Source organism: Peromyscus maniculatus, chromosome 23 (assembly GCF_049852395.1).
Source record: "Peromyscus maniculatus bairdii isolate BWxNUB_F1_BW_parent chromosome 23, HU_Pman_BW_mat_3.1, whole genome shotgun sequence".
NCBI classification, from domain to species: Eukaryota; Metazoa; Chordata; class Mammalia; order Rodentia; family Cricetidae; genus Peromyscus; species Peromyscus maniculatus.
The window spans coordinates 1,331,712-1,345,294 of record NC_134874.1 but is presented as its reverse complement, the minus strand read 5'-3'; the positions used below and the strand labels follow the sequence as shown (position 1 = coordinate 1,345,294).

At 50.7% G+C, this 13,583-nt stretch overlaps 1 protein-coding gene across 4 annotated transcripts in view; it reads right to left on the bottom strand.

Annotated features, from left to right (window-relative positions):
* Ttc28 (tetratricopeptide repeat domain 28) overlaps positions 1-13,583 on the bottom strand; it is a 425,155-nt gene that overhangs the window by 46,380 nt on the left and 365,192 nt on the right. For all 4 annotated transcript variants that reach the window (XM_076559941.1, XM_076559942.1, XM_076559943.1 and 1 more), the window contains 2 exons: positions 11,918-12,136; positions 10,101-10,266 (listed from right to left, as the gene is read on the bottom strand). In XM_076559941.1, coding sequence (XP_076416056.1) covers positions 10,101-10,266; positions 11,918-12,136 — 385 coding nt within the window. The remainder of the gene's footprint in view (positions 1-10,100; positions 10,267-11,917; positions 12,137-13,583) is intronic.

Sequence of the window (13,583 nt, the reverse complement as noted above, 5' to 3'; positions counted from 1 at the left end):
CTTGAATTCCTCATGCTCTGCTTCACTCTCCAGGTGTTTAGACTGTAAGCATGGACCACCACACCTGGCCTTGGTGCTTACAAGAAGGGGTCTCAGAAGGTAGCGTGAGGTTATGACCCCCACAACAGCCTCTTCCTCCCTGCCAGGCACCAGGGAGGACCTGCCTATGCTGCCCTCCTCCCCTTGGCCTTTTGGACCAGCTCACATGTCTGCTGAAGTCCCTCTAACCGTTACCTTGGCCTTGATTAGACAAAGGGAACATGGCCTTGTTCAGCCTCACACAGCAAGCCCCAGGGATGGCAACTCCTGCGTCCATCTCATGCCACACACTGAGCGCTGAGCTATTGCAAGACAGGAACCGGGGCTCTCCAGCCTCAGCCCTAGCACAGGCCACAAGCTCACAGAACATTTCCAAAGCAGCATGACCCACAGTCAGGTACAAATGCCAAAAGGTACCACTCCATGTGTTCTCAATGGTGTTCTGGCAAGGATTTTGGTGAAAAGAAACACTGGTCTCACAAAGTAACCCTTACCAGTGCAGATTGATTGGGGTGCTATGGTTACCCTTGGGCAGTTGTGCCCAAAATACCTGTGAGGAAACTGATCCTGGCTCATAGCTTCCAAAGGTTCAGTTTGTGACTGCTTTCCCACACACTTGGGACACAGTTGGAGAAAGTTTCTTTGACTCTTTAAGACAGGAAGTGGGGCTCAAGACCTAGCAAGGACACAGTAGCCTAGCCTTGGTACCTGCAGAATAGATACCAGCAGTCATGTGACTTGGCCTGTCATTTTATCAGCAGGTCTCACCCTGTAATCTGAACATGGGTGATGACACTAATCATGGCACATTTCCCTCATTCCTTGCTTTATTCAGTAATTTTTAAATAACGTAATAAGCAACCCTTGACACACAACTACTAGGCTCTTGGGAACAGCATGAACCATTAGTCCCTCTGGCTGAGCCCATCCCCTGCCCACACAGCCTAAAGTAAGGACCTGGACTAACTTCAGAATCCTCACTTCCAGGCTGTACTTTCTATACAGGGTCAGGGTATCTGTCTGCATTGCGAAAGGTATCCATCTACTTTTGTGTATGTCTCTACTAAAGGATGCAGTTGACCTGGGGCACTTCATTTTCACGTCTTTTGAAAGCTGTCTGCTGCTCTGCTTTGGTTAACAGTGTTTCCAGCACTTGAGATATTGTTTGTAGATCTGCTCTGTAGCCTTTGATCACACCTAGAAAATGCCTTCTAAGTAGTTATCTGTCCTCCTACAGCTCAAGGATTCAGCAATGAACCTGCATCACCTCCCATGCTTGGTATCATCAGCTGTTAATGCCCATCTTCTTCTAGGAGTGTTGCAGCCATGCAGCATGTGTGAACCAGCACAGCTCAGTCAATGCCTGAGATAAAATGTGCTTGATTACGAAAGAACTTATACTACAGGAACCCAGAAAATCAGGAAGAGGGGAGCCTGACAGCAGTCACCCCCCAAGGCTTGGCATTTCTTTACAATGGAGGAATACATTCCCCTTAGCTGGGCAGTCTACACCTGCAGTTTAGTCACAGCCTGTGGGAGCTCTCCTTCACCTAGCCACAGTTATACTCAGCCACCAGTGTTCTCAGAGTCCCCAGACTGCCACAGCTCTAGTCCAGGTGCCCAGAGAGCAACTTCTACATAACAAGCCTGGATCCTCTTCAGAGTTACAGTGAAGATGTCTGGAAGTCTGGGCATCTCCCTCCAGGGAAGCCGGCCTCTTCTGATCTAGGGTGGGAGTTCTTACCAAGCACTGACCAAAGCCATTCTTTTACTTTAAAACCTATGCTAGGAATCTTGAGTTCAGCAGCAGTGTCATCAAGGACAGAGGTGGGTGCCAGGGCTGCCCATGCAGAACTGCACCAAGGCATATAGATGTGGTTTCCAGGGGCCACCACGAGAGAGAAAAAACCATGACTATATGCCAGTGAGGACAGTCCTGCATGCAGCATTTTTTTGTTGTAGAATATTATTCTACAACAAAGGTGTTACTTTTGCTTATGTTGCATTTGTTTAACTCTGTGAAGCTGTGTTACTGTGCCTGTCTAAAACACCTGGTGGTCTAATAAAGAGCTGGACAGCCAATAGCGAGGTAAGAGAAAGGATAGGTGGGGCTGGCAGGCAGAGAGAATGTATATAGAAGGAGAAATCTGAGAGGAGAGGAAATCTAGGAGCCAGAGAAGGAATGAGAGAGAAGGAGGAGGACATCAGGGGCCAGCCACCCAGCTACACAGCAAGCCACAGAGTAAGAGTAAGATTTACAGAAGTAAGAGAATGGGAAAAGCCCAGAGGCAAAACTTAGATGGGATAATTTAAAGTTAAGGAAAGCTGGCAAGAAACAAGCCAAGCTAAGGCTGGACATTTATAATTAAGAATAAGCCTCTCTGTGTGATTTATTTGGGAGCTGGGGGGTGGGGCCCTCCAAAAGAGTAAAAAAAAATTTTTCTGGTGATCTAATTTCAAATTCTTGCCACTTTTCTATGGGTCAGGCTCTACCCAGTTAAGAAAAGGAAAGCTGAGCCGGGCGGTGGTGGCGCACGCCTTTAATCCCAGCATTCGGGAGGCTGAGGCAGGCGGATCTCTGTGAGTTTGAGGCCAGCCTGGACTACCAAGTGAGTCCCAGGAAAGGCGCAAAGCTACACAGAGAAACCCTGTCTTGAAAAACCAAAAAAAAAAAAAAAAAAAAAGAAAAAAAGAAAGAAAGAAAAGGAAAGCTGTCTTGGGCATCACCATCCTCTAGAGAGATGCACACATGCCATTTATAAAGCAAAGTCAGCGCCATCATTAGGCACCATGGAGGGTGTGAGTGCTGCTGTGGACTCCACAGATCAGCTCACCCCGTGGAAGTCATGGAGAATTTCACTCTGAAGTTTGCTAGACCCTCACAGGGTAGAAGGAAGGATGAGTAGACAGGACGGCATCTCCCTCACACTCAGCCCTTCACATCCTGAAGAAACACCAGCCCTGAGGGGAGGACACTGAGCAGAGCTTCAGAAAGCCTCACTGGAGAGCGGCTCTGAGGGCTCTGAAGGTGGAGACTGTGCCCAGCATGACTAGGACATCAAGGTGGACAAGGATGCCATGACAGGGCAGAAGAGCTGCCCATGTGGCAGGCTGGGCCCCACTACACAGGGGTGGGGAGGCAGACAGGAACCCAGAATCCATCAGAACCCGGGCAGCAATTAGCTGTGTGGGAGAGCAGGGAAACTGTGACAAATACAGCCCTGAAAGGCCACCCTGACAGGAGGGTGGCAAAAGCGTCTGGGAGAGGGACTGGACAGGGAATCATGAGATGGCCGGGCCGGGATACAGATGACAGTGGAGTGACCTGCACTGGATGGATTGAAAGTGCATCTGAAGTGTGCTTTCACTGAAGGCTAGTGCAAATCTACCACATACTACACTACACACATGCACACGTGTACACACACACACACACACACACACACACACACACACACACACACACGACTCACTACCCTAACTAGCACACTGCAGCAGCACTGCAGGGTAACTGAGTATCACAGGCAGCAGCACTGCAGGGTAACTGAGTATCACAGGCAGCAGCACTGCAGGGTAACTGAGTATCACAGGCAGCAGCACTGGGTCATGACTCTGGGTCTTTAGAGGCGGGTGTCTGGTGGAACTGAAGCTGTAAATGCCCCCTCTCCTCTCCCACCCTGCCCCCATCTAGCTTGAAGTCCTACTCCACCTGGGGTTCTGGTTTCAGCCTACAGGTCTGGTTGCTTTAGCTGTGTCATCTACATAAATCAGACGGCATCTGTCTCTGTGCTTGGCGTATTTCATGGGCAGAATGTGGTATATGACAGGGTCTCTTTATTTTTTTAAGGGTGGATATTATTTCACTGAATGTACATACCACATTTTCTTACATCTTCACCCCTAGAAGGACCCTTAGGTACCTCCCACCTCTTGGGTATGGGAACAGTGTTACCACGAACATGGTGTGCACTCGTTTCTTTCAGGGATGTCTCCAATTCTTACAATGTAACACCTAGAAGTGGGATTGTTGTATTCCGTGTTATTATATGTTTAGTCCTCCGAAGGACCCCTGCACTCTTTCCCTTGGCAGTTACATTGTTTCACTCTCCAGTAAACACCACATGTGGGCTCTAGCTTCTCATCCAGGTCCTCACCATTTGTTACTTTTGCATGTTTCCAATGTGTAAGGTGGCTTCCCACAGACACTTGATTTATGTCGCTCTAGCAATGCGGGGCATCTTTTAATATGTTTGCTGGCTGTTTGTGTATCTCTCGGGAGAAATGTGATTCAAACTTCTGCCCATTTTACACTGGATTGCAGCTTCCTGGTTTATTCTGCATCTGCTGCCCTTTCCCCTGCAGCTATTCCCGATGTTACACACGTGTTTCCAAGTCCTACGTGTCCTCTCTAGATTTTGTTTCCATTCTTTGTTTTCTTGTAATTTTATGACTTTGGGTCTTACGTCAGGTCCCTAACCGTCTGGAGTGAGTTTCTCTAAGGTACCAGGAAGGGCTCAATGCATTCTTTTGCAAGTGATACTTGGGGTTCTATGTCTTTCCATTTACTTGTGGCTTCCTTAATTCCTTTCAATAATGTTTGCAGTGCATGATGTGTGGATCTTTTCTCAGTTCCATTCATCCTAGCTGCTCTGATGTGACTGTAACTGGATGGTCATGATCTCCCCTCAGACAGTTTGTCAAGAGCACATAGAAACTGGACCCTGGGTGACAGCTCAGAACCCTGCAACCTGGTTGAATCCGTGTTATATCTGCGTTACCTGGGATTTTAGGGGCTCAATCTTTCAAGTTTCCCTTCCTCCTTTCATGTCCTCCCTGGCCTGACTGCCCCGATGGGAACAGTGGCAGGAGACGGCATTCCCTCCTGCTGACTCCAGCAGGAGCGCTGGAGGGCGATGTTAGCTGAGGATGTAACTATGGTGAGGGCCTCTCTGTTCTTCTTCCATACTTTTATCACTGAGGGTGTCACAAAGCATCTTTTCCACTTCAGCTGGGCTGAGAGTATGTCTCTGCCCTCCTGTTAATGTGCATTATATCAATTTTTGAGTTCTGAACCATTCTTGCCTTCTGAAAAAAAAAGCCCCATGATTTGGTCAGGGCATGGCATCCTTTCCATGGATGTTGAATTGGTTCTGGTGTTTTCTGAGGCATCTGTAGTCACAGTAAGGACATTGGTCACAGTTTCCTCGTAGCATCTGTGTTGTTTTGGTGTCAGGATAAGTCTGACCATGTAAATGTATTTGAACTGACTCTTCCCTTATAGTTGCTGAGAGTTCTTTTGCTCCTCTGTGTGAGGTGGCGATGATCAACAATGAAATTGCCTGGCCTTGGACTTGCCCCTTCAGGAAGAGCTAGGCACCGATTCAGTCTCCTAACTACAGATCTGCCCAGATGTTTTATTTCTGCCACAATTCCATGGCAGCTTGTTCAAACTTGAACTTTATAGGGAGACCCCACATTTACTTACGGGTTAGAAAAGCAGGAAGAGAATAATAGCAGGTGATGATCATTTTGTCTTCAGTCACCTGTTTTGTGACAGTACAGGAACTAAGATAAGGCCCGGAGCAGACTGGGGACTGTGCATATTTCAGACTGGGGATCCGTAGAAGGCAGCATGTTCTGTGTCTGCCCTCTAGACAGGGCATGGCCCCCACCATGTTGAAATCACAGCAGCTGTGACTCTCTGCAGACAACCTTCACAAGAAACCTTCCCTCCTGAGGAAGGGGGTCATCTGACCCTCACCTGAGATTCCTGCCACCACTCCAACTGGTCCCCAAATGCATATGGTCTGGGATGCTAGTGTATACAGGAGGTAGAAGGTCAGCTGGGGTGGGGACACCAGGGATGCAGCTTTCATGAGCTGTCATCCATGTTGGGATGGATCCTTGGTGATGTAGCTGCCAGAGAGACACCTGTGCCCCTTAGATGACCCAAAAGAATCACTGGTTCCCACATGTACTTGCATGTTCTGTTGTATCCTGTCAGCATGTAGAGATGTGTTAACATGGTGCTAGGAAGTCTCCGCTGCACGCCCAGACAGAGGTGTTCATAGCTCGGGTGAGGTGGAGGAGCTGAGTGCAGTGGTGGAGGCAGGGGGCAGGGTGGGACTGAGAGGAGGACATGGCAGCTGAGGCATGCATCTTGTTGGACAGGGGCACTGGGGCAAGACTGGAAAATAAAACCACAGCATCTGCTAAGACCAGATATGGTGCTGGGCTCCCCAGACCTGTGCTTTATTCTTTGTGCAGTGAAATTGCAGGAAGGTTTCTGTGTTTTCTTTTGGATGGCGAAAGTTTTTTGTGGTTATTTATTTCTAACTTAAAAAGTAACATATGGCCACTGTAAAAAACACATACAAACATGCAAAATAACCTTGAAATGATGAAAAGAGTAATAAACACAGGAAACATTCCAATCCTATTCTCCAGGTACAGTACGGCCCATCTTCTTGTGTGTGTATTGCATATGCACACTTCATTCATTATAATTCTGTACTCTACTTCCTGTCTAGTATTCTGTCCTCCAGCTGCACAGCTTTACAAATTAGAACTGATTTTGCACAGGAAAAGCCGCATGCTTCAAACCTTCTTACTGTCTTCATGAAACCGCAGGAACGTCTCACCAGGACTCCCTGCAGGACTCCTGAGCATCTCACACACACACTACTAACAGGATCACTCATGCCTGGGGAAGCCTGAGGGGGATCTAAGCTACTGAGGGCAGCCCAACAACTGAGCAAGGAGCCACAGTGTGCTGGAGACACAGTGTGCTGGAGACACAGTGTGCTGGAGACACAGTGTGCTGGAGACACAGGGCTCCATTGCTCACTGACACAGGAACTGCCAGCCCTCACCCCTGCCCCTCCCCATTCCCTGCCCTGAATGGAGTGCTGAGTTTAAACTCAAAAGACATTCTTGAGTTGAAAATGTGGAGGAAGCAGCATACTTCAGCCTTTAGCCTCACACAATGCCCCTCGGGCAAAGTGGGGCCTGGTGGGGAAACACTTGTGAGGTCAAAGGTGGGTTTCTTACTTTGTCGTTTTAGCCAGGCACCTGAAGTGACATGGATGTTTTCACATGGGCTAAGCTTCACTGATGTCTGGTTTGGTTTGAGATGACCAGGTGTGGCCACCTTGTCACTATAAAGAAAAGGGCACACTGAATTGTACCTCCCCATGCCTGTGTGGAGGGTTCAAGCAGCAGGTGCCTGTCCAGGCACCTCCATGCATTTACTTCAGCTCCAGGCTGTGGCCTTAGTTTGAAATTTAGACTGACATTCTGAATTTGCCCAAGAAAGGCTTTACCTCTTGAGTGAACTTCCTCAGCTCTGGAGGCTGTCCCAGACAGAACACTGCCACTATGGACAGTTCCTATTCGAGAGACCAATTAATTCTCACAAAGACTGACAAGAAGCCCAGGACCTGAGGAAGGGGAGGGTGGCTTGAGGGGTCTCCAAAATCATTGTATGTTCAGGATGCCTCAGAGGCATAGTTCTCACTAGGGTCCTCTGGAGCTCCCAGTGCAGGCTACTCCCTGCTCACACATTCTTGCCATACCTGTGCTGTAGGATGTCTTTCTGTATGCTGTGAATATGTGTGGCTCCCACTGGATAATAAATAAAGCTGTTTTGGCCTATGGCAAGAAAGCTTACAGCCAGGTGGGAAAAAAGAAGGTCAGGAGCGGCAGAGACGCCAGCAGCCGCCAAAGGAGCAACAAGATGCCAGCAGACCGGTAATGCCACGGCCACGTGGCAACATATAGATTAATAGGAATGGGTTAACTTAAGATGAAAGAGCTAGCTAATATATGCTAAAGCCATAGGCCATACAATTAGTAATTAATATAAGCCTCTGAGTGATTATTGTATAAGTGGCTGCGGGATCTCAGGGCTGGCTAGGACACAGGAAAACTTCCAGCTACACACCTGTATTTTCATTTGTACACTCACTGGAATTTTAGTCTCTCTTTTTTTTTATCACTCTGCTGCTGACCATAGTGCAGGTCGGTCAGTAGGCTGCCTGCCCTGGTCACCACTGCCCCAGTATCTGGCAAAAAGCAGAGACTTGTACAGAGCAGTTGCTCCAGTCCTGGGTGGGGGAATAAAGATTAGCGCACGATGGCTTCACGTTCACAGGGACCAGCCTTGTGATGGACTCCAACCTCTGAGTCCTCTGACACTGTTAGAGGTGGGCCCTGCCTGGGTTGACATGCTCACTGCCCCTTCTGCATTTCCTCTGCTGGTCAGCTCTTCCCTTTACTTCTCACTTCAAGCATGAAATCCCGCAGGCCAGGGAGCAGCCCAGTCACCCTGCACACGTGCTGTGCTGTCTGCAGATGTGGTTTTGTCTCCCTTTGGTCTGACCCAGCTTCCAGGCATTTATGATTTAAACCTCAGAGGGCATCCATGCTTCCATATCTTTGTGGTTCACTACAGTGTCGACCCCTGTGACCACCACAGCATGACCCAGGCCAGGCCAGCCTGGGACACACAGAGACCACAGTGTGCATATGGGTGATGCCTGTTCATCCTTCATAAAAACAGAAGCTAGAGAATGACATTTTTATATGATTTGGCTATTTCCTCAAAATATGATATTAATTTGATAATGAAGAACAGACTAGGCCTGGCCTCGAAGTCTGTCTGGGTGAGTGAGGGCTGGATTGACTGATCCTGGCTCTGACACCAGCAAGTCCCATTTCACTTATGTCACAGATTTGGGTTGGAAAATCAAAATCTGATCTGAACCAGGTGGCCGTTCCGTCCCCTAATAGCTCTGGTGCGACACTGTCCTGTGGTTATACTGTTTCTCATGTAAGAGCCCCTCTGTAAGTGTATAGGCACCCCAACAAGCACCCACACTTAGAGCCAGGCAAAATGCGCAAGAGAGCACAGAGACACCCTGGCCTCTGTGGTGCCAGGCCATTTAGACCAAAGCAGAGGTTCTGCCCAGACCCAGTGCTGACTGCCATGGACAAGTCCTTGCCACTGAGACTCTGGACAGCTGGTGCTGGGTGCACTGCTCAGGACTGTCTTCATCAGAGAAGCTGGGGCGACCCACTAGACTGTCAAAGGATGAGGCTGCTGATGCTCCCTCATGGAGAGAAGGGCAGTGGTCCCTCTCCAGAAACTCCAGCCATTCACCCTCTCCTCAGTCAGCTGTAAGAAATCCTGCCCCCACTGCACATGGCCTTGGGAGGCACTAGCAATCTGACACTGTCACCGGCAGTATCCATCGCTTTCCTAGATAGATGTGGTGTGTGGACCACAGGTTTTACATGCCTGTCTGGAGTGGATAGGATGTGGAAGACAGCTGAAGTGAGGTATTTTGGAGATGCAGGTGTTTGGGGATCAGCCTGCTTTTGTAAGTAGCCCCTTACCCATGTTCTGTAGGGCAGCCCCGTAAACTCCTTTAATTACCAGTTTGGACTTGGGTGGACTATTGCTGTTGGTGGTGCCCTATCTAGACTGAGAAGATGTTTTTCACGAGAAATGAAACTTTTGGCCATCACTGCCTGAGGACCTGGGTGTTTACAAATATACTTTGGTAGTTTCTTTTTGAAGGAAGTGTTTGGAGGAAACCATTTTCCACACAGAATTGTAGTGAAGCACCACCAGAAGCACATTCCTCTGACACCATTTGTAGAAAGCTGCCTCTGTCCCCAGCCCCGATATCTGGGAGGTCAACTCTCTGCACTTCAGCCCTCCAACGTGCGGGTCTATGCAGTTCTGTTGGTCAGCGACACATAGAGCCTCTGTCATGTCACCTTCACAGCCACGCTTATAGTCAGTGCCACACCCTGCTCAAGAAACCCACACCTCTGGAAGAGGTCCTTCCCAGCTCGGGATTTTAATGAAAGAGCAGAGACTGCCCTCCAGGGGGCATGTGTGCTGGACACGTGACTGTCTGCTGCAGTGACTGCTGAAACCAAACATGCATGGGATTCCCACAAGGTCTCTTTCACTAGTCCCTGCCCCCAAATCCCCAGGAAAAAAAAAAAAACACCCAAACTGGAACAAAGATGGACTAGGCACAGCCTCCTACCTGGAGTAGTAAGACTCCACCCCCAGGGCCTCCCGGACGCTGGCAATGTGCTGCTCCAGCGCGGAGCTGGTTGCTATGGGCAGAGCGGCACTGCTGCTGGCTTGGAAGTCACTGGAACCTTCCACTGAGTTATCACCCAGGTAATGTTCGTGAAACTTCAGGATTCCTGCAACAAGGTCAGCATGGTAACGTCATGGATGGTTGGGTAGCAGGAGAGATCGGGAGAAGGTAGGAGAGGGGAACTCGGGTGCCGTGTGACTTCTTTACCAAGCACGCTGGGATCCCGTGGTTTTAGGCTTTCTAAACCGAGGCAGTGTTTGCTCACAGCCCACACTATGAAGACACAGGCTAGCTTCTGCTGATGCATGCAAAAGCCCTGAGTTCGGACAGCTTTCTATGCACTTTCAGAATGATGCTCTGGGGAATCTTTCTTCGTGATGGGTGTGCAAGATCAAGCCCCAGCAGAGGCTGAAATCCTGAACAAATCCAGAACTAGCCAAGTGGAAACTGTCATAAAAGACCTTTCATTTCACAAAAGCAAGCCATAGTAAGCATATAGACATTTTAAAACAAAACCAACTGGTCAGTGGCCACTAATGGTTTAAGGGAGGGTAAAGGCAGTTCTGTGAAACAGAGGCAGCCCACAATGGCTTCCTGGCAACAAGCAGAGGCCTTGTCCTCATATGGTAATGAGGTACGCTGGTCCTCCGATTGGATCAGAGCCCTGGCAAAAGTTTCAGTCTCATTAGCAGCATAGAGAACAAAAAAGGACACACCAGGCACCTCATTACACATGGCTCGTTGTCACATGGATCTGGCATGCCACCTGTCAAACATGTCCCCAACAATGCAGCCTCTACAGAGAAGGCACTTCACATTTCCCTACCGTCAACTCTGTGCGTGAGTGTGAGCCCCGCTTAGGGAGCAGGGATGCAGACGTGTTCATTAGGTCACCAGAAAAAACACAACTTAAAACACAGCGTTAAAAGGTTAGGGGTAAGAGTGAGGATGGTGTTTGGAAAGCCCAGGTGAGCATGGCTGTGAGGGGAAGATGGTCCTGCTGACGCAGGGCAGACACACGTGCTCAGAAGGCATCTCCCCAACACTGCGGCCTTTACTGTAGATGCAGAGAAAAGCTTGTCACTTCTCCCTGGCAGCTGAACTGTTTACAGATATTCAAGAAGGCCATTCTTCAGGATTCCCAATTATAAGACCCACTTCTCCAGTCAATAAACTCTAATTGGATCTGGTGTGTCTCCAACATGGGGAAGCCATCAACGTTTTATTATGCAAAAAATATGGCTCCACAGCCAATCAGTAGTTTTGCATTCAGTGAGACTGTTACGTCCTGTGTGCTTAGTGCTGGTTTAATAAGGAGGATCTTTACTTCTAAAACAGGTTTTCAACAGAACTAGTAAAAAAACAAATTGATTCTGTTAAACTCAGAAATTCAAGCTTACAACTTTACTTATAAACTACAAGAGTCGTCATCACTTTGGTGTCTAACTAACCAGAGGTCACAGTGACCGAGTCACATGGAGAGAGAACTCATTCGTAAGCGATCTTCACTCAGCAGCTGATTGACAGCTGCCTATAAATAGGCTGCCCATCACCCATTCTCACGGTTTTCCCTGTCGGCGTGTCCTCATCCCACGGCAAAGAGTGGCACCTCCTTGGGCTGTTTGATTAGGATGCCCCACCGTGGAATCACCACGGCAGCTAAGCTTTTCCTTCATCTGACCTAGGAGATGGCACCTTCTCCCCCAGCCCCTCCCCTGGCCTCCTCACTTCCCGTGCTTCACAGACAGAGACCTCACCTGCCCCGGGAGCGAGCAGCCAGCTGTAGAGGTAGCCTGCGGCCAGGGAATAGTACAGGACCAGTCCCCGCTGTGCGTTAACCATCTCTAAGATCTGATCGATGGTGATGGGCGAGTAGGGGTCGGAGTCCTGTTGTCCCGTCTGTCTTTCCACCAGCAGGTCAGCAAATGCCCTTGTCCGACCTCTTTCCGCTACGGCCAGGGCTTCATCATGGTGGCCTAGGAGACACAGGACAGGCGTGCTCACTCGGGGTAGTTGAGTACCCTTCTGACCTGGGGAGGGAAACCCGCTGTCTCTGTGCCAGCTGTGGTGGACTCACAGGCACACTGCTTCAGGCCCACTCCCAGAAAGGGATTATGATAGTCGCCCACCTAGCTCAGTGGATCCGGTGAGGTCCTGAGCGTGGAGATGCTGGGGAGGTGTTCGTTACCACGGCCTGCATGGGAGGTGGCATTGCCGCTGTTACCGCCAAGAACCTATCAACCCTGTCTGTGCTCCTGCCATCCCATGGCAAGGGCTGGAGCCTCTGAGACCCTTTGTTAGCCACTTCTCTCCCAAGCTTTCCTTCAGCCTTTCAGTGTACATTCTAGCCCGTCTCCTCTAAGACACTGCACACGTCTCTGTTGCTTGAAAGCTGAAGCATCAGTGTGAAAGCATGGCATGAAGCCACAGGCCCCCAGTGGCTGGCGCACTGCAGAGGGTGACCTCAGGCCCCCAGTGGGTCACGCACTGCAGAGGGCGACCTCAGGCCCCCAGTGGGTCACGCACTGCAGAGGGTGACCTCAGGCCCCCAGTGGGTCACGCACTGCAGAGGCCGACCTCAGGCCCTCAGTGGGGAGCGCACTGCAGAGGGCGACCTCAGGCCCTCAGTGGGTCACGCATTGCAGAGGGCGACCTCAGGCCCCCAGTGGCTCGCGCACTGCAGAGGGCGACCTCAGGCCCTCAGTGGGTCACGCATTGCAGAGGGCGACCTCAGGCCCCCAGTGGGTCACGCACTGCAGAGGGTGACCTCAGGCCCCCAGTGGGGAGTGCACTGCAGAGGGCGACCTCAGGACCCAGTGGGGAGCGCACTGCAGAGGGCAACCTCAGGCCCCAGTGGGGAGTGCACTGCAGAGGCCGACCTCAGGCCCCCAGTGGGGAGCGCACTGCAGAGGCCGACCTCAGACCCTCAGTGGCTCGCGCACTGCAGAGGGCGACCTCAGGCCCTCAGTGGGTCACGCATTGCAGAGGGAGACCTCAGGCCCCCAGTGGCTCACGCACTGCAGAGGGCGACCTCAGGCCCTCAGTGGGTCACGCATTGCAGAGGGCGACCTCAGGCCCCCAGTGGCTCGCGCACTGCAGAGGGCGACCTCAGGCCCTCAGTGGGTCACACACTGCAGAGGGTGACCTCAGGCCCCCAGTGGGGAGTGCACTGCAGAGGGCGACCTCAGGCCTCAGTGGGTCACACACTGCAGAGGGCGACCTCAGGCCCCCAGTGGGGAGTGCACTGCAGAGGGCGACCTCAGGCCTCAGTGGGTCACGCACTGCAGAGGGCAACCTCAGGCCCCCAGTGGGGAGTGCACTGCAGAGGGCGACCTCAGGCCTCAGTGGGTCATGCACTGCAGAGGGCAACCTCAGGCCCCCAGTGGGGAGTGCACTGCAGAGGGCGACCTCAGGCCTCAGTGG